The sequence below is a fragment of the Colias philodice genome, chromosome 23 (assembly GCF_061535455.1).
Source record: "Colias philodice isolate Cphi_HAF_F1 chromosome 23, ilColPhil1 Martin Lab GWU primary, whole genome shotgun sequence".
Lineage (NCBI taxonomy): Eukaryota > Metazoa > Arthropoda > Insecta > Lepidoptera > Pieridae > Colias > Colias philodice.
The window spans coordinates 8,202,719-8,230,570 of NC_143108.1; the positions used below are offsets into that span (position 1 = coordinate 8,202,719).

Genomic DNA, 27,852 nt, shown 5'->3' on the forward strand with positions numbered 1-27,852 from the left:
AATCGATAATAATTGCTATTATTTTGAATCTATTTCATGTATGTAGAAAATTTTACAGGGCGTAATTGTAGTACATATCTAAATTATGTAGGTATAATAGTTATTGGATTCTTATTTTTATGACAACCGTTTAATTACTGTTTAAATTTGGAAAAATAACTTTTGCATCTACCCAAGAAGAAGCCAAGAAGCATCTACCGCTATTTTTTATTTTTCGTGATGCTTCATTAGCACGCGAATCACAGAGTACCTTTTTATATACTGGACGCGAATATTCGTGTCGAGTTGGTGCGCTCTTGGTGCGCTAAATCACGCTAAACATCGTATCTGCAAACCTTGGTACCCATAGGCCAGAGCCACCTTATATAAAAGCAAATATTGTCGCGGCAAAGCCCCTCGGCAGCCAGTTTTCCAAAAGTACCCCGATAACACTTTGCACATGTACAAGAAAAATGTGCAATAATCTTCCAGTTGTTATTATGATATGAACATTCGCCACAACCCGCTAATGTTGTCACGACAAGAGTAAAAAAAACATCAATTCATGATTCTTCCACCCACCTGTGCTTCCACCCTTGAAGTGAGTTTCACATACGTAGTACATATATTATTATTATATAGTCCGTGGTTTCACACATATAAAATTAACAGGACATTGGTCAACATTAAAAAAATCAAGACAAGTTAAGGTAGGTATATACTTTGTATTTTTGAGCTATAACTTAGAGAATCTTGATTATAGCACTTAATTAATTAGATCTTTACATTTTTTTAATTTGATATAGCTATAAAATATGACGACGATGTTGCTATAATGCAAGTAATTTTATGAATCAATGAATTCAAATAAGTAATAGGCAATATGCATGATTTTTTTTTATCCGATAGTTTACAACATTTTATAAAAGGGAGAAAAATTTCGCAGCCAAAAAGTAATTAGAAGTAGGTCTGTAGGTATATGTTTGAACGCCTCCTTGGTACAGTGGTTGACGCGTGAGCGTATCACCGAGGGGTCCTGGGTTCGATTCCCGGTGGAGACGAAGAAAAAAAAAATGTCTCGGTCTGGTAGGACACAGAAGGCTGATCACCTACTTGTCCCTAAGGAAAATCGATCTGTGAAACAGATGTATAATGCATCTGCCCCTTACCCCACTAGGGGACATGGGACTTCACTTATATGTTTAAGTAAAAAAATGTTTAAAAAACCCAACTCAAATCGACAAACGACGCGGCCATTTTGGCGCGCTTCGTGTCACGTATATTAGGTACTTGCTCTGTGTGTGACGTCACAGTTCATGACAACATCAACAATCAAGTCAAGAAAATAGTTGAATAAGTTTTATAAATTTCTTTGATTCAATATTCATAATATTATAATAATTCGTTTCATAAAATTGTTAATAAATCGTTATGGAACATCATTCTTCAATAGAAAAATACAAAATCTTACATACAAGTATTGTGTTGTGCCTAACTGCGAAAATACTTTATGAAATGCTCCAATCATTGAGATAATATTAATATGGAGACGACACCGCCTACATCACTTAAGTTCCACTCAACATACGTCATGTGACGTATGTTGAGCGGTATTTTTTAATGGTTTTAAAGTGAAACGCATCAAACATGCCTTCGTGTGTGTTACGATATTGCACAAATAATACAAATAATACGGAAAAGTGCAAAGGAATAACTTTCATCGTTAAGTACCTAACTAGATAATAATTTTTAAAACTTAGTTAGAGCAAAAAAATGGCGCACAGATTTTGTTCGTGGTGTCTCCTCCATACGTAGTAATATTATCTCAATGGCTCCAATGTGTTTGTTTTTGTAACATAGTAATAGTCAATGGCTTTTAAGTTAAAAGTGGTGTAAAGCTATGTAGGTGTAAACTGTAAAGAGGCGCGATATTCTCATTTCTCATAAGTTAATATTGTTGTGAAGATCACTTTGAATTCTGTTTATTTAATAAATTCACTAATCTAGTTTCTAACATTATGAATTTGAAAATAAAACCAATATACTACGTACATAAATTTATTTTTCATCAAATATTAATAAAACCTTTTCTTACATTTGATCAATTATTTATTTATTACAAGCACATATTTTATACAATAAGAAAACTTTACATTTCAAATTTGTGCAAGATATACAGGGTGTCCCACTGTTGGTATCACAGAACAGTAAAGTAGATAGAAGTGTGATGTGGGCGTGGCCCACGTGTCACTTGTAAGGTAAGATCACCTAACTTGCTCTCAGTTGTGCGCAGAAAAATATTCGAGTCGGTTGTCAGCTGTCAAACCTTTTTTCCGTATTTATTCATTAATTAGGACGTGTTGTTCGGTATTAGAGTGCAAAAATGATAGCAGACGAAATAATATCAGCAATGGAGGCATTTTATACCATCGGTAAGTCTTATTTTTATTTATTTTACATATAATATTTTATGTTATATCTTCGCTTGTAATTTGTCAAAATTGTATACAAATATCTAGTCAAAATGAACCTTAATCCGTAAGAAATTAGTACTATTATAGATTGAACAGCAAACAAGAATTTCTGGAATATTATTGCAATAAACAAACGAATGTCGCTTTAGTGATGCTTGTGGCGTATATCGACAGTATCGATACTTTAGAAAAGACAAACATTATAAATATTAAATTTGATTTTATTTTTCCTTAGCTTTCATTTGTCCAATTTTATTTACAGATTTCCCAAAGAGGCTAATTTAAAAGAGAAATGGATAAATGCAACGTGACGAGTTAACTGAATGCCGAACAGCACTAAGCAGTCTAACAAAGGCCACCGATACAGCAAACCTACGGCAGTTCCAAGATTTAAAATAATGCATATTTTCTGTTTGTATTTTGTAAATATAGATTAATACTATTCTATTCCGTTTTTTATTTAATAATAATAATATAAAAAGACGTACTTAGTAGTAATAAACATACTCCAAAATGTGACACATTATACTATACTCGTATAATAGAAAGAAAAAAAAATACACAAAAAATATTTATTTGTGCATTATCGATATCTCGATATCGATAACAAGGCTGACATCCCTCAGGGCATAGCATCAGATAAATATCAAGTTAATGTCATTAATGTTGAGTGACACAAATTTCAACCTTATCTCTATGTGTTGAGGTTCAAAGTTATATCTATTGAAAACTAACGCCCTCTGTTGTGGAGTAGCTGAATGTTTTTCGAATTTGGAATTTCTGTGCAATGAGAAACAAAACAGCTAATATACCTAGAGATGTTATACTAAAATAAACCGTAACATGGTGCGTTAGGGTACATATTGAAATGCTGAATTTATAACCTAAGTCAGTTTTTACTCAAATTAAGCAGTCCAATCAAAGGCATAGTTTACTTGTAGTGTACTGTATAACTATCGGTTTAAATGTGTGGGTTTGGCGACACTGGTTTTCATACTAATTATGACATTAAAGCACTTCTATTTGTTTTTATTGTTCTGTGGTTGGTATACTAAGCTCAAAGGAGGTAATAGTTTTGCATACGCTGAGTACGTAAAAAATACTTATAAAATTCCAAACGCAGTTTTTTTCAAATAGATGAATTCTTAAAACTCTATGTGTACACTGTACACCCCTAACAAGCTACCCGCCCAACTTTGATACCAGCACGTGACCTATCGTTTAAGATTATGTTTTCATAGACACAATGCTCACATTAGCGAAGCGGTATATGCCGGCTGCGCGAAGCTAGAGAAGAAAACATGGATTTTCAGGAAAAAATTAGCAAAAAATTTTTGATGTTATTTTGTTGTTTAAGTATTTTTTATGTGATCAGTGTATGCAAAACTACAAGTCCCTTCGCGGTTAGTATACCAATAGTGGGACACCCTGTATATAAAATTCACCAAATATCATCCCAAAGAAGCACTTGATTCGGTATCTGTATTAGAGCGAAATAGCTTATTCAAATTTCTTTACATTTAAATATTATTGCTATCTCTCTCTATCGCACTAGAACAACACACTCAGAACGAGACAGTCATATTTCTTCCTGTTTCTAATGAGACGCGCTCATTAGAAGGTCATACATCATTTCTTTGCTAGTTGATCATTCTGTGGCTGGGCATAGTATTGCCAGAGCTCAATTGCCTTATTTGCTACTACTTCTTCACACTGTTCTGGGATCTGAAATTTATGATTAGTACCTAGGTATATTTTTTGAGATGGTAATAAATTATTTTATACTAGCTGGCTGGCATGTCCACAGTAAATAGAACACAAAGAGTAAAGTATAATAATCTAGGGCATTATTAAAGTAATATTTTGTTAATTTTTAACATAACTTTGATACGGAATTGGACAAAAAAGTTTCGTGCGCTCTGTGAAGAAGGCATTCGCTGACAATATTACGATTCTCTTCCATGCATATGTTTTTGTAAGTAATCTGTTGCAAACATTTTGCAGATGTTAGTTTCCATACTGTTTCTATACTATTTACTGTGGCAAAGGTCTATCCTTGTTTGTGGTAATTGTAAAATGACAAAATATTAGTATTTAAGCCTGAATCACCTCCGAAACATATTTTATCATTTCTAAATATTAATATTTGAGTTTACTAACCTCTGAAACATATTTAATGACCTCTTCCTCTGTTTTAGCTCTCAATATATTCCTCCTGAGCGTGACAACCAACATGACAGCAACAAATGATAGTATTTTAGGCGCACCACTACATACTTTATCCCAGATCCTGAGAAGAAGAAATTGATTTTTATTATAATGGTAAAAATCATTTATATGTATATTATCTGATATAATTAATTAAAAAAAATTGTTTTTTAAAACTACCCACCTTTTTTATGGAAAAAATTTAAAGAAATAAAAGTCTAGATTTAGCATTATAATATAGCATAATATATTTCTTAATTCTTCATAAATGATAGTCATAGTAAATAGTAAAACAGACCTTTTACCCCAAAAGGTTATTATTGGCTAGAATAAATTGCATAAAAAACTTTCTATACTCGGTATTACACATTTTCTTTAATTAATAATTTTATAAGAATATAATATACATACTTAGTAAGTGATGTATCATCCAAGACACCAGCGAAACAGCAGTTAAACCATCTTGTCAGCGGCAACTTGTCCAAGGCTTTTATTTCTATTAAGTGACTGAAAAAGATTATTAAAACGATATACTTACATGTAAAGAACAAAATATTGTGTAAACAAATAATTAGTTATTCATAAGAAGATATATAATCATAAATTATGTACTCTTGCCTTAAGATGTATGTTTTTTTTAGACAGTGCGCGCACGAGCAACTTTGTCTCCACAACTATTTTGTCTCTCCACCCATGGGCTAGTATGAAAGTGCGCGCACGTAGCGACGCAACTCCCCATACAATTGATGGGAGAGACAAAATAATTGCGGAGACAAAGTTGCTCGTGCGCGCTAGCTCTTATTAATTAGTGAATCAAAACATAAAACAATTGAGGTTTCTTTTACAGTTTATATATTTTACACTTTTATTTTTGTAATCAATCAAAATATGTTTGAAAGAGAATTCCCATTATTCAATGTATTAAATACTTCACCATACCATTACTTATACAAAAAATAAACTTACTTATACAACTCTGCGTCTTCCTTTTCAAGCATATTTTGGAAGGCCTCCCTCAGTTTGCCGAGGTCCTTCTGCATGTTTTTCACAATCTCGCTCAGTCCCTTTGTGAGCCAGTAAACGTCCACCTCATTATCGTAGAGCTCTAGTAGTGTGTTCGCTATTGGTATAAATGTATCTGCTGACTGGAAAAAAATATTTTTTAATAAAAGGTATAGTAATATTTAAAGGTAAATATTTTCATAGTGGTGGTTTAAAGTTTATTCAACACCCTGGAAATAAAGTTGATTGGAATTTGTGTGAAACAGTCAATGAATAAATATATGAATTTGAAAAAAACATAAAACTGGCTTGTTGTTGATTTATAAACACAAAAATTAGTATGATAATTCTTGGTTATAAAATAAGTACATACATTGCTGACCATATGAGTCAAATTTAGTTTTTTACAAAATTGTCAGAAAACAAACACAACACTTAATTTAAAAATAATATTTTAGATAGTTAAATGCTGCTGTAACATACAGAACAATTACTCTCAGGAAATATAGGTGGTTTAATGTCCTCTAGTTCCAATAGCCACATGGCTAGAAGTATCTGACTCCTCGGCCCAGACATGTCCGCTAACTCCATCTTCTCAACAGCATATAGCAGATCGTCGTATTGATCTGTGCGCATCTCCATCACAAATTCATGTGAATCTGGATATACTGGGAGGATATCTGAAAGGTATAGTAAGTAATAAATAATATAAAGATAAGATAAATTCATTCTTAAAGAACCAACATTTAGGTAGTACTTTTTTTCATGAAATATGTTCAAAATGAAAGTTATAAAACAATATTAGAGAAATAACAGGTATAATGAAATGTAATATTTGATTATGTCCATTGAATTGTAACTTGTAGCTAACTCCAACTCAATAAAATCAAAGTAATCATTATTTAAAGTAATAATAATTAGCATAGACGAGCCCAAGTGAACTGGGATAAATCTAGGCACAGAAATGGTAGTAAGAATATTAAGATTGTAGTTTAATGTACAAAAATATAACATATTAATTTACCTAATAATACTTTCCACACTAAATTACGATAAGCGGCCGGTACAGTAAATCTTAGACAAAACTGTTTTAACTTCACTCTATCCCATGGTTTTTCTTTCATGAGAATCTCCAAAGATTTCTTCTCTTCTACACCGCGGCAGCCGACTTTTTCATAGTATGACGAACGAAAATTCCTCTCGTCAGTCATTGTAGGTAGATTTCGTTGTAGGGAGATGAATTCTTGAGGAAACACCATGAAGAATTATGTTTTTAAAATGATAAGGACATTCTTTTTATAATATAGTTATTTTTATATATGTAGTTCAAGTAATATTATTTAAATCTCAAAAAAAATAATGTGGAAATGCGATTTGAAGTGATACAAAATCAAAATATGAAAAATATGTCAATTGTCACATAATATGACAGCCGTCTTATTGTCAGTGGTTACAGACATGTGTAAAATCCTTAAAACGGAACGCATAATATGATTGACAATTTTGCATTAATTGAAGATTCATTAATATATTATAAAAAGTGAAAAGTAAACCTTCGTGTGAACTTACATGATCGATGGTTTTTCATTATTAGCACAGAGCAAGAAATATAGGTAATTATGAGCAGTAAACTAATTATATTTATCTATTAAGATATTATTGTGAATAAAACAAACATGGTAAAACAAAATAAGTCTTCAAGGCGCTTAAACTTCGTCTTATTCATAAGTCTTTAAAATAAATTCATTATATTGTGAACGGAATATAGTATTTCGAAATTCGAAATAGTAAACGATTAAACAAAAATCTTTTTCCGATAGCAAAGGCTAGCAACGCCTAGTAACCATATTGTTATTTGTAAAAAGCCTAAAATTTCGCTCGTTTGAATGATTAATTTGGTTTCAATAAAATATGAGTGCTTCTGAATTTTGTAAAGCCGATCCCGCTTACATAGAATCTAAACGACGTGAATTAAAGGAATTTTTCAAAGATGCTAAATTTCCTCAAGAAGTTATAGATAATGTAATCGAAAATGAATTGAGACCTTTAACGGAAAGTACATCGGAAAATAAACCATACATTGCTGCATCAGCATCAGGAGATGTAAAGTCAGAATATGAAGTAATGTCAGGTCAGCCTTTTACACAATTTGAAGAATGTACCAAACCGTTGAGTTCCGAAGAGGTAAAGAATATGATCAAAGATAATCCTATTATAGCAGAAAAAGCGCGCCAAATTCAAATAACAACCGACCGAGATGGGCGATGTAAGGGTAAGACAATACCCTATGATCAAATAAATATCGATACTTTTGGAGAAATGACCGACGAGTTGAACGCAGCTAAGGGTGATGTAGAAAAAATTAAAAAGATCAAATATAAAAATATGCAAGCCTTGTTTAAGTCAGCTGATGACTTTGCTGCAAAAGACGGTACGATTAAAGACAAAATTGTTGATAGTGAAGGTGATAGTCAAGAATCCAGTAGTGATGAGCGAGAATTTCAATCGATTGACAAAGTCGTTACAGAAATTACCAATAAATCGTACGAGACTCGCTTTAACGAGACAAGGGATATGCTACAGAAGTTGGCTGATAAATATGAAGATCCAGAGCAAATGAAAAATGTCAGCAAAGATCGTAAGCTTATCGTTACAGAAGATTCGATCTTAAAGGAATCCTCATCCCATCTCATTAAGGGTCAAATAAGACCAACGGTGTTCGATGAAGTCAAAGAAACTTACATGATTAATGAAGCAATGAACATTTCTTTAGTGGATAATCCTGTCAAACCCGATTTGAGTTGCAAACCAAAAAATATAATAAAGGAGAAAGCAAAAAAAGTTGATGAAGAAGTGGTCAATTTCGAAGATGTTTTTCCAAAAACATTCGAGGAAAAATTAAAAGATACCGAAAAAGCTTTACGCGATATAAACTCGATGCTTGATACAAGTAAATCATGTGAAAATAAAGAAGATATTAAGGAGAGTAATAAAGAGCCGTCTCAAATAAAAATTGAATGCACAGACGTCAACAAAGATGATACAATCACTAGAGACCAAAATAAATCGAAATTTGATGAAACGATGGAGGAAACGTTGCATAATGCATTAGAAGACATTCTTGATATTGGTAATAATGACAATACAGAGAACAAAGAAATGGAATTCCAAGAAATGAAAAACTTGGCTCGAAACATTGTTGACGGTGCGGAAAATCTCAGTCTATTAATACGCGAGGACATCACGAATAAACTCAATAGTATGAACGAGCTTTTGAATGATGTTAATGTTGCTTTAGAAAATTCTAGAAAATCTAACTTGGCCTACCAGAAATTAAAAGAGGAGAGTGAGCAACGCAATAAGCTTAAAACAAGTAATAAAGATAACGATGAAGATGACAAAATAGAAAGCCAAAACAAAGCTGAACAGAAAACTGTTACTCAGACTGATATAGATGAAATTCATTCTGCCATTAGTGATTTAAATATTGAGATAAAATGTCACGAAGACCGAATAAACAAGAGCAAAGAAAGTTGTGAATTGCGAACAAGAGAATGTCGCAATTTCATTAAAGAAGTTGATGATGTTTTACATAAATCTCACGAAATATTACACCCAAAAGCAGTTTCTTCGGTGAGTTCAATTTCAGAAATAAACAATGAAATGGGTGTGAGTAACGACGTTAAAAATTCACGAAAGGAATTATGGGATCTTGATATAGTGTATAAAGATGAGAAAAATAAGAAAATGGCAGAGTACAAGAAGCAGGAACTGGAGCGAAACAAAAGAATTAATGATTTGTTGTATGATATTAAAGATAAAATGAAAGATAACAAAGAAGTAGTACGGCTAGCTAATAACTTAATGCGTACAGGAAATAGTAAGCAGAACTCTTCAGGGTCTTGTACTATTACTGAAATTCCTAACCTTGATAATGATATACGGGCTCAAGGAGATCACATTCATGAAAATGAAAAAGCTGGTATTGTTTCTAAAATATCAGAATTACCTACTCTGGATGATGGTAAAACATTTTCAGTTATGCTGCTAACTTAGGTTTTTATGCCATTTGATATTTATAACGATTTCTGGGTTTTGTTGCAGGAAAAAAGAAAGAGGATGAAGCGAAAAAACTTAATGAGAAGGAGGCTGAAAGACAGAAACAGATAGAGTTCAAACGAAAGATGGAAAAGGAGATGGAAGAAGAAAACAGAGGCCCTCGCATGACAAAAGAGTTTATACGGAATCATTGCAAACAACATAAGCTGTATTGCACTCCATATCTTAATGATATTTTGTATTTACATTTCAAGGTATTTTCATAATTTAATCCCATATTTGTACGGGTTTTTATTGTTAAAACAAATGTTATTTTTGGAAACTTTTTAAATTATTTTGGGTCAACATTAATTTTAATGACTTTCAGGGATTTTCCAAGATAGAAAATCTCGAAGAATACACAGGTTTGAAATGTATATTTCTCGAAAATAACGGTATCCAACGTATCGAGGGTCTGGATACACTTTCCGAACTAAAGTGTTTATATCTACACTATAACATTGTGAGGAAGATAGAAAATTTGGACGGATGTCCCAAACTAGATACATTGAATTTGGACCATAATTTCGTCACAAAGATTGAGAATTTGGATGTAGTCCCAGATTTGCATACTTTGAGCATCGGACATAATATGTTGACGACTGTAGGTAAGATGATGGTGATAGTAAATAATAATTAGAAAAATCTTATAGGTTTAAAAAGTAAAGATGATTAATTTTTTACCGGCTGTGAGGAATTACAGGTGATGCTCGAAGCTCATGGTCTGGACATCCTAGCTCTCAATGAGACATGGACCAAGGAGGGAATGGAGAAGTTTGCTCCCACCATGCCTGGATACAAATTCTTAAACACACCTCGTCCCCTCGGAGGCCGAGGGGGAGGGGTGGGTTTCTATATCCGTGAAGGCTTGCGTGTACGAACTCGAGCACACCCTCCTGCTGTGTTGGAACAGATGTGGGTCGAGCTGACGGTAGCTGGCGTGGGGCGAATCGCAATTGGTACTGCTTACAGACCTGAGAGCGTGAGAGTTGCAGCTGCTATCGATGCTCTGAGTGAATCTGTGAGCTCATTCGGATATTGCACTCACATTTTTTTGCTGACCGACTTCAATGTTGATTTAGCAAGAATAGATAAGGGAGCAGCGAATGAGTTCCTCTCATTTTTGACACAGCAAAACTTATATCAATTAGTTAAGGAACCCACTCGGATTTCAAAAACTTCTCAAACCCTCTTGGACCTCATTATTACCGACAGCCCAGACATCTGTGAAAGTATTAACATTGTACACAATCAGGACCTCAGTGACCATGCATTCATTTTCTTTAAATGTAAAATAAAAAAAATAAAACCGCCACTCAAATATAAATATACGAGATTGTTAAAAAATATAAATTTAGATGATTTTAATAAAGATTTAGTTACTTTACCTTGGAACTCTGTACAATATGCGAAAGATGTGAACGATATGACAAACATATTTAACCAACTGTTAAATAGGTTGTTCGATAAACATGCTCCATTGAAGAAATTTAAGATAAATTCATCGCCGCGTCCTTGGGTCACAAATACGGTCAGGTCAATGATGTTACTGCGAGACAGAGCTCTAATAAAAGCGCGAAAGACTAAAAATCCCGCACACTATCGCTATTACCAAGATTTACGTAATTCCGTCATTAGTGCAATGAGACGAGAAAAAACGGCTTTCTTCACTGAGTATGTAAATAATAATAAACGTAATCCACAAGCAATGTGGAATTTTCTTCGTCAAATTTCGATTACTGGTAAAAATAGGGAAACAGATAGCGTGCCGCAACACCTAAACGACGCCAATGCAATCAATAATTTCTTTCTAGAAGTACCTGGAGATCCAACTATAGATAAAAATTTAATTAAATTTTATGAACATAATAGTTTTGGCCTCAATAAATTTGATATTAAACCATGTACTATAGATCAAGTTAAAAAAATAATAGTAGGTATTCAAACTAACGCGGCTGGTCATGACACGATTACTGTTGATATGATACAGATGACTCTATCGGTAACTCTTCCAATTATTACGCTAATGGTGAACACTTCTATATTTACCCAAACATTTCCGGATGCTTGGAAGATCGCTAAAATAAAACCTCTGCCAAAAAAATCTGTGGTAAAGGAACTGAAAGATTTACGCGCAATCAGTATACTACCTGTACTATCAAAAATAATTGAGCGAGTTGTATGTAACCAATTAGTCAAATTTATAGAGTGTGAACAAATTTTACCAAATGTTCAGTCTGGTTTTCGAGCGAAGCATGGCACAGCTACGGCTTTGGCCCACGTAACGGATGACATCATATCAGATAGTGACAACGGAATGGGTAATATTATGATTTTACTGGATTTCACTCGTGCGTTTGACTCCATCGATAAAGAACTCTTGTTAGCTAAATTAAAATACTACGGCGTCAATTCAAATTCTTGTGATTGGTTCAAATCGTATCTGTCGGATAGGAAACAGTTTGTCGTTACCGAAAATGAGGGCTGTTTGAAATACTCGAGAACAGAACCGACTCCGCGTGGTTGTCCTCAGGGCTCTATACTCAGCCCGGTTTTGTTCACGTTGTATACTGCCGATCTCATTGAACACATTAAACACGGTAAGGTACACTTATATGCCGACGATACACAGCTATATTATCCTATAGATCCCAATAATTCTACAGTCACAGAACGCCACAGGATGCCACGAGGATTTAGAACAAGTGTCGTTATGGTCTAAACAAAACGCCCTGGTACTTAACGCGTCCAAATCTAAATACATAATCCTAGGTACAAAAAATCAAATTCAAAAAATAAAAAATCTTAATTTTAATATAAAAATTAATAATGCACCATTAGTTGGAGTGGATAAGGTTAGGAATCTCGGTTTGATCTTGGATGGGCAGCTTAAATATGAGGATCACATAAGCATCACAATCAGAAATGCCTTCTACAGACTGAAAGTACTGTATGGTCTTAGGCAGGATCTATCAGAGAGCGTTAAAGTAATGCTGACTGAATCATTAGTTTTGTCACATCTTAATTACTGCGATACCGTCTATGGCCCCCGCCTATACGCCAAAACCGAGCGAGCAATTCAGCGAGTGCAGAACGCATGCGCTCGTTTCTGTTTCGCCATACCAAAGCGTGCGCATATCACACCTTACTTGAATAGCCAGAAAATCCTCAAGATGGCGGGTCGTAGGCAGTTACATTTAGCAGGTCTGATACATAGGCTGGTGCACACGGGGGCTCCTGTCTACCTCTATAAAAAACTAACATGGACTCAAGAGTACCATACGAAAAATACACGAGGTAGAAGCAACAATGCCTTAATCATACCGAAACACCACACGTCAGGTTTTAAGGGTGGATTCAAGTATTCTGCTTCAAAGATCTGGAACGACCTTCCACCACCCTTAAAGCTTAGTATGTCTTATGTATCATTCAAGTGTAAATACAAAAGGATACTCTTGAACAAACAGACAGCAGAATCAACACGCAGGTAAAATAAATTATTGATTACAAATATTCCCATCCATATACATATCTATCTGAATTATTTTTAATATCTATGTAAGTATAATATCTATATCTATGTTGTTTATTTTATAATATTTATATGCATATATTATATGTACAATATGTAGACGTATTTATAAATTTTTACTTTTATTGGTAGGAACAGTTGTGGATGTAATTTTTTTTTAATTTTATAATTAGTATTTATATAAAATATGTAGGACCTCGGAAAATACGCGGGCAGACTGAAAATCAGCGCTGTTCGGGTGTTAGCCCACAGCATGGCTGAGTCTGTTCCGATTGCCTAATATATTGTGTTTACTTTTAAGTTAAGATAGTCTAAGTTTTTTGTTGGCAATAAAGCTTTTTTTCTTTCTTTCTTCTTTCTTTCTTTCTTAATCGGAAGTACAAACCATCATTATCAAAACGATACTTTTAATGTCTAAGAGTAAAATAATAATAATTAAGTAATCTCAAAAAATTAGAGGAGAATTATTGCATCCGAAAAAGCGGAATTATTAATGTAGGAATATAAATTGTGTAGGTTTTGGATAATCTTTTAAACACGTAAGCACTAATCAATATACAACAATAATTAATATTAATTTATATTCCAGATGACCTAGACCATCTGAGAACATGCAAGAATCTATCAGTGCTAGATCTCTCGTACAATCGTCTGGAGGATCCCCTTATCGTGGATGTATTGGCTGATATGAATGTTCTTAAAGGTACGACAAATTTCGTCACAAATAATAATTACTCAGAAATCTTGCTATGAGAATGATATTCACCCTATTTATTTATTTACTACTGATTCCATACACTAAGAATAATTACTGAATGGTTAAACAGCACATTTTACCTTGGATTTTGATGTTCTATTCCAATTTCCAATTTACTGTAATTCTATCTATTCTGTTTATTTCAATTATTTTTCCGTTGCCTGATGATCCCTGCTTAGCGATCATCGTTGCTTCCTCTTAAAATTGACTTATGTATATTTTATTTTGCGTCACTTCTAGCATACCATATAGTGTTCAAATAATTTCATTCATCTATTAAAATTCCTAGTTCTTCAAAAATTCTTCTAACATTCGTATATGAATCGAAATTTTGTTTTCTCCAATCAGTATTGGTGTTAACCGGTAACCCAGTAGTCCGAAACATACCAGCATACCGCAAAACGTTAACGTTACGACTTAAAGAATTGTTGAATTTGGACAATCGTCCGGTGTTCCCGAGAGATAGAGCTTGTGCTGAAGCCTGGCAGAGGGGGGGCGTTCAGGAGGAGATCGCTGAGAGGAAACGGTTCGTGGAACTAAAAAACTGGTGTAGACTTTGCTATAAATCGCTAATTGACTGATTAAGAATTTTATGTATCACTAATTAACTGATTCAGATCAATAAAAATTGGTAAATGATTGATTCGGATAAAGTAAATTATTTCATTTCATTCATTTACAAACTTATTTCTATATACTATATGAATTTAGATGGATCGCACGTGATCACGAAAAAACTATGGAGAGCGTTCGATATTTGATTAAAATGAGAGATGAGAATAAAGCAAAGAGAGAAGCTAGGGAGAAAGAAGAGAGAGAAAAATTAGGATTACCTCCAAAGGTAAATTTTACAAAAAATTTTTTTTTGAATAGAACATCGATTTTGTACAATTTGTTTTAATGTTAATAAATGCAATGTTTAACAGGAAGAAGAAACACAAATAGAAGAAGTAGATAAAACCGTTTCCGAAGAAAAATGTGTTGAAGTGAAAACTAAAGATGGTGTATTAGTTGATATGCTCACCGGTTCAGAGGTGGATGATACCACTAGTGAAAGTGATAGTGATAGTGATGGTGATGATGATAAACCAGCAGGTAACATCAACAAATTGAGTATAGATAGTTATTTTACTGTTAATTGTTGCATATTTTTAATAAATTGTGATTGCATCAACGTAGAACCAATAGATCGATACGGAGGGGACCTGAAATGATTAAAAAATCGTTATTGTTATCGTTCTAATAGATTTATGACTTATTGGATGCACTTTCACGTTATCGCGTGACAGCTATTTTCCATTACTTAATAAACTCCCTTCATATTTTTATAAAACAGACTGTATCCTTCCTTAGGCTATCTATGTTAAATTTCATTTAAATAAGTTCACTAGTTTAGACGTGATTATGTAATATGATAACGTTACTTTCGCATTTATAATAATAAGCTACGATGTATCGATTGTTATCACTATGTAAGCTCATTTGCTGTTTTACTATTTCACGTTTATTCATTTGATTTCGGAACAGAAACACCGAACATTGAATGGTCGGATATCGGAAGGGATAAGAGGTTGGTTCAAGAAGTGAAAGAGGAGAAGCAAGATCAACCAGAGGATGTATGGACAGGGTTTGGAAATCGTATCACTCCAGCGCCAGGGGATATGTAAGATTATTATTTATTAATTATTACTATATTTAACTTGCGACTCCACTTTTGTTCGAATTGTTAAATTGAAATAAACTGTCACTGTAGTTCTCTAATACACCTGGACGCACCAATTGCAGTATAATCATGTCCAGCCTGTAAAAAGAACTTCAATGACAAACATACACACAAAAGACAAAAAGATAAACATAGTATTATAATATTTCATGTTTTAAAATATGTTTATACACTGCCAGGGACTTTACGTCAAATGCTCAAGCTTTAAACAATTTGCTGTTTAACCAAGCACCACATACGGATAGAAAGAGAGTACAAAAAGTGTCGAATGGTAAGTGATAATAAAAAAAAAATGTATATTAATTGTAGTAATGACTTCAACTAAAAAAAAACATACGTATTTTTAGAACCTAAACCTTCATCTGGAATGAAAATAACCGAAATCGATGAAAACGATGAAAATCTTTCTCAATTCGAAGCAAAGCGACGTCCATTGATAGAAATCATAGAAGAATACAATAAAAAATCTGAAAAACAAAATGAAAAACCACCTTTAGTTGAAGATGTGACTAAAGAAAACAATATTGTTGAAACTGAAAACGTTATTATAGATCACGATAAGAAAATACTTATAGAAAAGTGTACTGTTACCAAAAATATAGCTACATTTAATAATTTAAATAAAACTATTGAAAAGCCAATGAAAAATATATCTATAAAAGAAATTAAAGTAGATACAGCAGCTGATGGTGACGAAAAAACAGATAAAACTGATATTAAAGAAAATGAGGAATCAAATAAGAGTGAATCTGAAAATAAATCAAACAATGAAGGTGCTAGTGATGTAAAGAGCTTCGATGAACGCAGACGTAGTGGTAAATATTATTTTATAATGAAGTAGCTACTCTCCAGTCTCCGCGGTTTCACACCCGTGGCATGGTATATAGCCTCGATCTAACACCTTTTGGCGCATCCACACAAGAACACACACACAAGAATTGTTCAAATCGGGCCAGTAGTTTCCGAGATTAACGCGTTCAAACAAACAAATAAACAAACTCTTCAGCTTTATAATATTAGTATAGATTTGCGATATTTATAACTTTTATACACCCTTTGAACTGTCTTAAGGCCCTGGGAAAACCAGCGGTGCCAGATACTGTCATTTTTTTGAATAGCGATATTAGAGACGCAACCTTTTCTTCTATGCGAAACTTATAATCAAACCATGCTGTTTGTGTAGAGATTTATTTTTGTTAAAATTTTCTTTAAAATGCGCTAATTTTCAATCGATTTCGAAAAGTCGTTTTAAACGAATTTTCTTTCATCGATTTCGAAAAGTTGGTTAAAAATCTTTTGCTTTTATTTAAAAAATATTTTATCGACTTTAGATTTTAATTATGTAGTTACTTTAATTACTTCACTATCCAGTTCAACAAACGGAGGCCGGTCCAGCCCTCATATCTTACCTCAAAAACACAGACATACATACAAACGACGAAGATCTAAAACCAAGTGAAGAAGATTTGGAGATATTTGCGGAATTAGAGCGGGAACAGGAGGAAAGGGATGCAAGGATCGCGAGGGGAGAACCGGCTGTTGATCCTATGGTAATATAAATATACACTTATTTTATAATGAGGAAAGTGTTGTATATACCTAAGTATGTTTGTAAGGAATTGGCTCAAAAAGTACTGGACGGATGTGGATGAAACTTTAAAGTATTATAGGTTATGAGATTAGCACATGAGTTGATTTTGCCTCAGCTAGTAATTGATAATACGTAATCAAATAATATTACTTCGCGTAGGTACATAAAGCACTTTGTAAGTCGAAAATTAACGTAGAAGTTGCGCTGCTATGGTTCTTTTTATGTACCTATGTTTTTATTTTTCAACATAGGGCACAACTAGTAGCTAGATTAATCTAGTGACTAGTCTATCTATAGTAACTGTTTATTTGTTCAAAATTTCATCAGCAATGATGGGAATATTCTTTGATACTGTATTTATTTACCCATGCCTGTATTTTACCCATGTTCTCGAAATAGGGAGGTAAAAATAATTTTATATTTTTGATTTCATCCACTAATCATAAAAATAAAACCAACAACACAGAAACTGTACGACAAGAAAACAATGGACGCGTACTATAAAGCCGAAGAGAAACAACCAGCGCACGAGGTTGTTGATAAGAATTATGTTACTACGTATAAAACGGATAATGCGTTTGACAGGATCGCGCTAAGCCAACTCACTATGGGAGATCAGCCTGGTAATAAAAATAGCTTTATTTGATGTAACTATTATATCTAATGTTTTACTTAAATTTTATAAAAAAATTAAAAATTAATTAAAAAAAAATTATATTACGATTAACATAATATCTTATAACAACAAATTTGATATTTGCAGATCCAAATAAAGTAAAGCTCACACATGTTCCCGGCGCAGTTTTGTTCGAATACGTAAATAATCAAGCGCCCATTGAAGTTGAATATGAAATCGGTGAAGAGAAAATTGAATCTGCTCGTAAGTATTAAAAAAAAAACTAAGCGATCAAATTGTCAAAACTTGGCAAAATTGAAATGAGACCAACCGGGAAGAATAAGCTTTCAATTAATAAATGAATCATCAAAATTTGTTCACCCAGACGAAAGTTCTGAGGACATACCCAAATATAAACACTTGAATTGAGAACCTCTTCCTATTTTAATGTCGGTTGATACTACTAATATTATAATTTTATTTAAACTTAATACTACTAATATACTGTTTTAGAATATATAAAAGTAAGTATTTGCGAAAGAATTGGTGATGTAAATATATTTTTTGCAGCGTCCTCAGATGATACACAATCTATAAACATAGATAGTGATACTGATTCAAGTGATTCTAATGAAGTTATTTTAGCGCAAAGTAATAGAAATAAATCTTTTGAAGTAATAGAGACTGGAAATAAAAGAAATAGACCGAAAACAGCAAACCAACGCGGAACTTATAAACAGAAAGAGATTCGTGATGATAAAATTGATAATAATGAGAATAGAGATGCAGTTATTGAACACGATGATGGCCTTGCTTCTGGAGGTGAGGTTTTAAGAGTTATAAGTTACTAGCTGTGCTCCGCGGTTTCACCCGCATTGTTCCGCTCCTGTTGGTCTTAGCGTGATGATATATAGCTTATAGCCTTACTCGATGAATGGGCTATCTAACACCGAAATAATTTTTCAAATCGGACCAGTAGATCATGAGATTAGCGCGTTCAAAAAAACAAACAAACTCGTCAGCTTTCTAATATTTAGTATAGATATACAATTACCTGACGTACGACGACTATACGGGAAAGCTGTCCTAATGTTACACTTAAATAAAGTAAACTTTATCTGATTAGAATCTAGTAGGATAAAGATAATATTTGATTTTTGTTTGAACGCAAAATAATGACAGTAACTTAAAAAATAAGAGCGTATGTGCCGAGCGTACGTATGTGTCAGAAGTGAAAGTTCTTTGGCAAGATTCAAAGATCGTCGCCTTACTGCATGATCTTGAAATTTTACTCTCATTCAATAGACGCGTTGAATGAGAGTAAAATTTCAAAAATGTAACGATTAAATATTTTCATTGCATCATTAGATGGTGCCCAACCAAGTTCATCTCGAGAGATACAAAACTCTGATCACGATGAAGCCAAGCGCAGTATCATTGATACTATTAACTCTTATGAAGATAATAGGTTTCCTTCCGGAGGTAATATTTACATTGATGTTATAAAAAAGATAACTGATAAGCAATCCATCTTTAAAAATTAATAGACTCGATTTCGACAGTATAAATCGTGAAGTTTACTACGACATAAAGATGTTCAATATTTATATGTCGTAGTAAAAATTAAATACTTATTTAGATTGTTAATTAGATTTTAAATTATAGTATACCTATAAATGATGTACTTAATCTGGAGGTCTCAATTGATTTTGAAATTAAAACCATCTTTAATGGTAATAAATTTGCGGTAAAAATATTGGTATAAAATTAGAAATTTGTATCAACAACGACTTATTTTTTGTCGAAACCGATTTAAAGTGATAATTCAACATCTTCCAGGAACAAACTATGCAGACATGGATCAAAATGCTCGTATAGAAGAATCTGTAGCATCAGAAATTCTAGAAAGAACGATTCGTTATGAAGAAGAACAATATTATAAACAGTGTGATGTTGTTAACTTGCATGCTGGTAAAGTTGATAATAGGACCAATGCTATTATTGAAACTATTTCTGATAGCCTGGATAATCGGTATACGGTAAGTATAGTTGGTTTTATAGATTAAATTATCTTTTCAAACTCAAACATTTATTTATTCAATTTAATTAGTCTTCAAAAGCACTTTTGAATCGTCATAACATTTTTTAACATTCTCCACCGATATATTAATTGATACCTTTGGATATGTTAATTTATTGTAGTTAGATTGTATGATCAGTGTGGTGATTGATTTTTGAATTTGGAAAGTAGATAATTATCTACTAATAATAATGTAGGGGCTTGTTATGTGCGGGTGTAATAAAAGATGAATAACTACGCAAAGGTTATATTTCGTTAACTACATAATATATATATTCGTATGTAATTAATATTCGACCTAATGCGACCAACCCGCGTCCCGACAAGCCCGTAACTGTTCATGCATAGCGCACGAACTGTTTATATACGAGTTACCGTGTGAACCTATGGTGGGAACTTTCTTAGTAGGTACTACACTTGAAATATTTCGGTAACTCGTAAATTGGCTTGTCGTCGCTACATCATTCCCCCCTTAAAATAAAAAAGGTATACAAGTAAAAAAATCTTACAATAAAATTAAACAATAAACAAAGGGGTATATATAAAGTGTCGCTATATAAGATTACAAAATGTTTACAATATAAAGTATAAAAAATGTTCACAATATAAATCAATCATAACGTATACAAGTGGTTAAAAGTTAACACCTAATTTCGTTAAACTATTTATGTTTTTACAAAAACTCGGTTGGGTCTTCTAAGTGGCGTGCGATAATTTTTACACGTCAATTAACACTTAGTAACATCAACATTTCAAATCTCAATACGTTCTTTACACTTGTATCGTTTAATATTACAAAGGCTACTACTAAACACTCAAAAGCCATAAATCAAAAGTACTTAAATTTCTAAGTAGTAAACATTTCAATCAAAACTCAACACAAACATAAATTTGAAATACCATACTTAAAACGTTAAACAATGAACAAAAAACTCGTTTCAAATTTACTTAAGTTCTATTATTTATTAAATACGATGTGTTGATTAGTAAGTATTTATTATACATTTCTAAGAAGACTTAAGAATACTTATAATCATCGTAATTCTAATAAATATAAAATAGTGGAAAAAATTACAAATACAATACTATTACCTAAATCGTACTGGTAATCGTATAGCTCTTCCACTACGCGTGGTATGTGTTAAAGGCAATTCGCTACTTGGAATTTGTAACGGAACCTCAGTATCTGCCCCAGATGTCGTATCACTATCATCATTCAAATAATATGCAGGTTTTAGACGGTCTACAGATATTCTAACTTTCCTGCCAGTCATTTGAATGTAAAATACCTTTTCCTCTCGACTCAACACACGATAAGGACCGTCGTATGTTGGTTGTAAAGGCTTACGTACTGCGTCGTTTCTTACAAAAACATAATCGCACTTTTGCAAATCGGGGTGAATAAATATGTTCCGTCTTTCATTCTGCCTAATAGCTACTGACTGATATTTTCTAATAGAGTCTCGTAATTTACTTACATACTCAAGACTGCTATCTATTTCTAAACTCGATTTTTTATCGTAATAATCACCTGGTAATCGTAAAGTTGTTCCGTACGTTATTTCTGCTGCGCTTATGCCGGTATCACTTCTTACTGCTGTTCTAAGTCCTAGCAACACAGTTGGTAATTCCGTAACCCAAGATGATGATATATTGCATAAACGAGCCGTTAATGCCGCTTTAAGCGACCTATGCCAACGCTCTACCGCCCCGTTACTCTGTGGGTGGTAAGGTGTCGTACGCAACTTATTAATACCTAATAACTTCATTAGTGTAGCAAATAATTGACTTTCGAATTGGCGTCCTTGATCGCTTGTTAGCTTTTTCGGACAACCGAAACGAGAGATCCATCCTTCATATATTACGCGCGAAATCGTTTCAGCAGTTATATCTTTCGTAGGAAAACATTCTGGCCATCGCGTCCCCCTATCAACTATGGTTAGGCAATACCTAAAACCTTCGGGTGAAGTGGGTAAAGGTCCAATTAAATCAACATGAATATGTTCAAACCTATCGCACTGCGGAAACGATCCTAAACCTGCCATTGTATGTCGATTAACCTTCGATCGTTGACATTCAATGCATGTTTTAGCCCATTGGCCAACATCACGATTCATATTCGGCCAATAAAAACGATTTTGAATCAATTTGCGTGTAGTCCTTATTCCGGGATGACATAATTTATGTACACTATCAAAGGCAATACGTCGAAATTTATCAGTCAAGTAGGGTCTAATTTTATCATTATCTAAATTACAATAAATAAATGTACCACTTTCAGGTAACATAATTTTCTTTAACCTATTATTAGCGTCTTTCGAATTAGATAATTGCAACATATAAGAATCTTGTTGTTGTTCCTTAGCCAGTTCCGCGTAATCTATCACAGTGGGACAATTTATTGTTGCGACTCGAGATAACGAATCCGCAACGACATTATCTTGCCCACTAACGTGTCTCAAATCCGTTGTGAACTCACTAATGAATATCAAGTGTCGTGTACGTCTGGGTAACTCTTTCTCGCTATTTACTTTAGAAAATGCATAAATTAACGGTTTGTGATCCGTATACACTGTTAACTGTCGTCCTTCGACCATATTCCGAAAATGACGAATAGCTAAGTAAATTGCTAATAACTCCCTATCATACGTACTATACTTGCGTTCAGTCTTAGATAAATTCTTAGAAAAATAACCTAAAGGTAACCATTCATTATTTGCACGTTGTTGTAAAACTGCACCTACATGAGTATCCGATGCGTCCGTCATAAGTGCGAGCGATGCATCGGCTAAAGGGTGCGACAACGTAATCGCATTACACAAGCTCGACTTACATTGTTCAAATGCTTGTTCGGCGATTGATGTCCACACAATGGGTGTTTTATCTTTCTTTTTAGAGCCATGAATGAAACTATTGAGAATCGATTGTGATGAAACTGCGTTAGGTAAATGCGCTCTATAAAAGTTTACCATACCTAAAAATCGACGTAATTGTTCGATGTTTTCGGGCCTAGGAAATTCATTAATAGCTTTTACCTTATCATCAAGCGGGCGAATACCATCTGACGTAACATGATAACCAACAAAGTCGATTTCCGTTTTCCCAAACGTACATTTCGCTAAATTAATGGTTATATTATATTTGCTAAATTGCTTAAACAATGATTCTAAATGTCTACGGTGTTCGTTTTCATTTGATGAAGCTATTATTACATCATCAATATAACAAAAAATATTATCTTTACTGTCCGCGTCTAGATCCTGAAAAACAGTATGATGCATGAATCGCTGAAACGTCTGCGCAGCGTTACGCAAACCGAATGTCATGCGTGGAAATTCGAATAACCCAAACGGCGTTATTATTGCAGTTTTTTCTACGTCTTCCGGGGCAACAGGAATACAATGATAAGCCCTATTTATGTCGATTTTAGAAAATATTTTCTTACCAGCTAATAAATACGTAAAATCTGATAAGCGCGGTATAGGATATCGGTCCGGCTTGGTTATAGAATTAAGCTTTCTATAGTCCCCGCACGGACGTAACTCGCCATTCTTCTTAGGTACCACATGAAGTGGACTAGCCCAAGGACTCTTAGAGGGTCGGCATATCCCTGCTTCCTGCATGTAACGAAATTCTTCCCTAACTTTTTTATATCTAGCTGGAGGTAAAGGTCTAGCCCGGGCAAACACTGGAGGTCCAGTCGTTTCAATATGGTGAAAAACACCGTGGCTAGGTATTTCCCTGTACGATGAAGGCTTAGTTATATCTAGGTACTTACATAACAAGTCGTGAAATTGATGAGTTTCCTCCACTGTTGTCACAGACGGTTGATTCACCTTAATAACACTAGCTACTGATTTTAATTTAGTTAAACTATCAATTAATCGACATGATCTTAAATCTACAATCAAACCATGATGTGCTAAAAAATCTGCACCTAATATAGGTTGAGTTACTTCGGCGATAATAAATGACCATTTATACGGTCGCCGTAAACTGAGATCTAAAGTCATTAACTTAGTACCAAATGTCTTAATTACACTACCGTTTGCCGCGTATAGTTTATAGTCACTACACTCACTCGCGAATCGGTTATTTTTCGACACTGGTAAAACTGAAACATTAGCGCCGGTGTCCACTAAAAACTTAAGATTACTTTTTCTATCTCTTATACACAGGCGTTTATTTACGGTGGAACAGACATCCGCCTCTGTCTGCACCGTATTTAGTTTTTTTGTTGGCTCTCCTGCTGCTTCTGCCACGCACAAGGTTGAATGCACTTGCTGGCGTTGTGCTTATAGCGGTAATGGTAATAACATATCCAATTGGAATTTTTGTGTTTTGATATTCCTGTACGATCGCGACTTCGCGATGCGGAGCGATGCGTGCGATTCCCATACTTTCGACCGCTAAACGATCTGCCTCTCGAGCCTGCAGATTCCAGCTGGTTTATCCGCTGCGTTAACTGTGTAATCTGTTCAACCAGCGTAGGTTTTATTGAGGATATTTTATCTCTGGCACACGATACCTCCTGTATCTCCGCGAAACGTGTCGTTTCTATAATTTTATCCGCCATGTTAGCTAATTTTTCTAAATCTTTTAATTCGCTAACTGTGAGGACTGCTTGCACAGCTGCGGGTAAATGTCCCATCCACAGCATCGTCAGTGTTTCGTCCGAGAATTTTTTTCGAGCCAGGTCTCGCATACGACGTAACAGTTGAGAAGGCTTCTGTTCGCCCAACTCAAGCTCTTTTAATAATTTTTGGACCTGACGCACTTCCGATTCTTCATATACTACGAGCAACCGGTTTTTCAATGCTTCGTACTTCTTTGTATCGGGTGGTGCCAATACAATGTCACTCACCTGCTCAACGTGTTCGCGACTTAATTTCGCTACCACCAGGTTATATTTCGATTCGTCCGCCAGCTTCTGATTCCCCACCACTGCTTCAAACTGCGCGAACCAAAGTCGTGGTGATTCTTTCCAGAAGTCTGGAATTCTACTCGACACAGTGATCTGCGCGAGAGCATTTTCACTCTCGTCCGCTCTAATTGGAACTGCCGGATTCATTTTGAATTAAATTTTAAACAAACGATATCTATGCAATTCACTATATGTTCACTAAACGTCGGGGTCACCAATGTAGGGGCTTGTTATGTGCGGGTGTAATAAAAGATGAATAACTACGCAAAGGTTATATTTCGTTAACTACATAATATATATATTCGTATGTAATTAATATTCGACCTAATGCGACCAACCCGCGTCCCGACAAGCCCGTAACTGTTCATGCATAGCGCACGAACTGTTTATATACGAGTTACCGTGTGAACCTATGGTGGGAACTTTCTTAGTAGGTACTACACTTGAAATATTTCGGTAACTCGTAAATTGGCTTGTCGTCGCTACAATAATATCTGATCAGCGAAAGTGTTATTTGTACGTTGCATTTGAATTTGGTCAACTGATAGATTTTAGATTCATTATAACAAATATTAAGCGTAAGTATATTAAATTTATTTCCATGGGTATTCACTATCCAAACACAATTTTCAAAAACTCAGAATATTCCTCTGGTCGAAATTTTCTAGACAAGAGGTTCAAGTTTTTTAAATATCGAAATAGAAAGTTAACCAAATTGCTTCCACCATGACTTACCATTCAAAATTAAAACTCTATTCCTTGAAACTCTCATAATAACTCTTACATTACAGCTACCAGAAGTATCGCAAATTCTAGAAGCGCACATTGGTCTAGCGGAACAAAGATGGCGGGCGGGAGAGTACGTACGGTACGTACCGAGCCCGCCAGAGTCTATCATTGAAGATAATGACATTGATAGAACATTAATACCAAGCGATAATTCCTTTGATGATACGTTAACAGAAGCAAGAATACCTATAATTAGTGAAGCTAATGATTCCGGTATTTGCAATGATGATAATAATGATTCGAGAGTCGAATATGCGTCTGTTGTTGATGTACCGATTGATAATAATGAAACTTATGAAGTTCATGAAATTAATGAAACGAATGAAGTAAATGAACCTAATATAAGTGTTCTTTCTAATGAAGGTGATGAAGTTTTTGAAGATTGTCTCGATATAGATAAAGTGGAAACGGGAGGTCAAGGGGATTTTGACCGTGTTGACGAGAATTATACTTTAGAAATGAAATTGGCTCTTGGGATTGAAAAGCCGTAATTACAAGCTATAAGAATCATAGATAACGATTTTAGTTTGAGAGAAGATGTGGTTGAAATGATTAAGATTAATCTTTTATTGTGTTATTTATTTATTAATTTTAAACATAGCGAAAAATAGTTTTTTTTTTATTTTTGACAGTTGATAGTTGGAAAATCTGGTCATTTGCGTCGCTATAATTATGTTTTAAAATAGTATTGAATTACGACTAAATATTAACTATGTTAGGCACGTTGTATTAGAAGTATTTTTGTTAGTTTCACTAATAAATGTTGTTACATGCATTGGTTTTTTTTATTTAGTTGCCTACACTTAAAAGTTACAATCGAAGCATTAAAAGATATGTAGCCACTATATTATATAACCAGAGTAATTACTACATTAAATAAGTACAATAAATTAGCTCTTGCAGAGACAATGGTGGACTAAACTCCGTGAGGCATCATCATTTAAATTAAATAATCTGCAAGCAAATATCGAGATCAATCTTAAATCTGTATTGTCTTTGGAAAGTTAAAAAAATTCTTCATTTTAAGATTTTTTAAAGCATTCGATTTGGTCGAACATACGAAACATCATTGGGTAAACTAATTTTCTATGGAATTAAGTATAATACCCAAATTCTATAAGAATCTTACTTATCTCATCAAATTCAAAAGGTTTTATTGAAAGGCCTAAACTCATCAGCACAGTTCCGCTATTGGGTGTCACACAGGGTTCTAGTTTAGGTCCGTTTTTATTTTAATGTTCAAGTCGATTTTATATCAAACATAATTATGAATTAATTTTCGTGTAAAAGTAATGAATCAATAGAAGGGCGTTCATATAGCAACTACTGCGAAGCTCAGCTCTGCTGTATATATATATAGTGCATAGACAACAGCTGTTACGAGAATTAGGTATCTTTTAGACATCTTTATTTGGCATCAAAACAAGAATACAGTTAGGAAAAAACTTAGGTTAAATAAATAGATACAAATACAGGTCAAATTGTTTACTTATTAGAATAAATAAATAGATTTTTTTTTCAGATACATCCATATTTAAATAATCACAATTACAATTTACATAATATATTTAGGACAATAATTAACTCTTTCTATAAAAAAAAGCATTACAATTCAACTATTTACGGTTCTTACTGACGATCAAATGAACACATACACAGGACAGCGTATATATAATTTGGTTATTAGAGGAACGTATACGCGCAATCTAATATAAATTCTATCATTTGTATGGAAGTCATTGATGCCGCCATCTGCAAACATGCTAGACGCACTACAGTACCTAGGCGATTTCGTTAGGATGCGGTATGCATTATATTGTACCCTTATAGTGCCAAAAGCTTTTCTAGTGAAATTTGACCATAATTGACTAGGTAGTAACTATATAAATTTTGACAATATTATGCTTTGAATAAAATCGGTTTTCCCTTTTCGTTATATTTAGAAAATCTGCGTGCTAGCATAATGCCATAACAGAGTATTTTAGTATAGGGTAGAGGAGTGGATATTAACAGAATCATAAATTGCTGATTGATGTAATATAATTTGATAGATAAAGTTTGCTCTAATCGCCTATTTCT

At 33.7% G+C, this 27,852-nt stretch overlaps 3 protein-coding genes across 3 annotated transcripts; 1 reads left to right on the forward strand and 2 right to left on the reverse strand.

The window, feature by feature from the left end:
- Positions 1-3,891: 3,891 nt before the first annotated feature.
- Positions 3,892-7,061, reverse strand: TBC1d7 (TBC1 domain family member 7). The gene is made up of 6 exons (XM_089709703.1): positions 6,688-7,061; positions 6,147-6,343; positions 5,628-5,806; positions 5,073-5,168; positions 4,614-4,743; positions 3,892-4,178 (listed from the first exon to the last, which is right to left on the reverse strand). The coding sequence occupies exons 1-6, from the start codon at positions 6,920-6,922 to the stop codon at positions 4,083-4,085; spliced, it is 933 nt and encodes a 310-aa protein (XP_089565829.1). The 5' UTR covers positions 6,923-7,061; the 3' UTR covers positions 3,892-4,082.
- A 513-nt stretch (positions 7,062-7,574) lies between these two features.
- Positions 7,575-26,337, forward strand: dtr (defective transmitter release). Its single transcript, XM_089709671.1, has 17 exons — positions 7,575-9,687; positions 9,768-9,976; positions 10,090-10,369; positions 13,883-13,996; positions 14,399-14,576; positions 14,762-14,891; positions 14,977-15,145; positions 15,578-15,713; positions 15,953-16,044; positions 16,121-16,588; positions 17,145-17,323; positions 17,831-17,987; positions 18,128-18,244; positions 18,551-18,802; positions 19,349-19,462; positions 19,820-20,019; positions 25,776-26,337. Exons 1-17 carry the CDS (start codon positions 7,575-7,577, stop codon positions 26,262-26,264), a joined length of 5,397 nt encoding a protein of 1,798 aa, XP_089565797.1. The 3' UTR covers positions 26,265-26,337.
- Positions 23,998-25,146, reverse strand: LOC149478178 (uncharacterized). The gene has a single exon (XM_089709676.1). The coding sequence runs from the start codon at positions 25,129-25,131 to the stop codon at positions 24,286-24,288; it is 846 nt and encodes a 281-aa protein (XP_089565802.1). The 5' UTR covers positions 25,132-25,146; the 3' UTR covers positions 23,998-24,285.
- Positions 26,338-27,852: the final 1,515 nt, after the last annotated feature.

Excerpts from the sequence above, each read along its gene's own strand:
- TBC1d7 (XM_089709703.1), bottom strand. The coding sequence starts at position 6,922 with ATGGTGTTTCCTCAAGAATTCATCTCCCTACAACGAAATCTACCTACA. Across the intron at positions 5,807-6,146 it reads TTCCTGAGAGTAATTGTTCT|TCAGCAGATACATTTATACC; the intron begins GTATGTTACAGC and ends ATTTTTTTCCAG. Across the intron at positions 4,744-5,072 it reads GATGATACATCACTTACTAA|GATCTGGGATAAAGTATGTA; the intron begins GTATGTATATTA and ends TCTTCTTCTCAG.
- dtr (XM_089709671.1), top strand. The coding sequence starts at position 7,575 with ATGAGTGCTTCTGAATTTTGTAAAGCCGATCCCGCTTACATAGAATCT. Across the intron at positions 17,324-17,830 it reads AACCGGCTGTTGATCCTATG|AAACTGTACGACAAGAAAAC; the intron begins GTAATATAAATA and ends CCAACAACACAG. Across the intron at positions 20,020-25,775 it reads GCCTGGATAATCGGTATACG|CTACCAGAAGTATCGCAAAT; the intron begins GTAAGTATAGTT and ends CTTACATTACAG.
- LOC149478178 (XM_089709676.1), bottom strand. The coding sequence starts at position 25,131 with ATGAATCCGGCAGTTCCAATTAGAGCGGACGAGAGTGAAAATGCTCTC.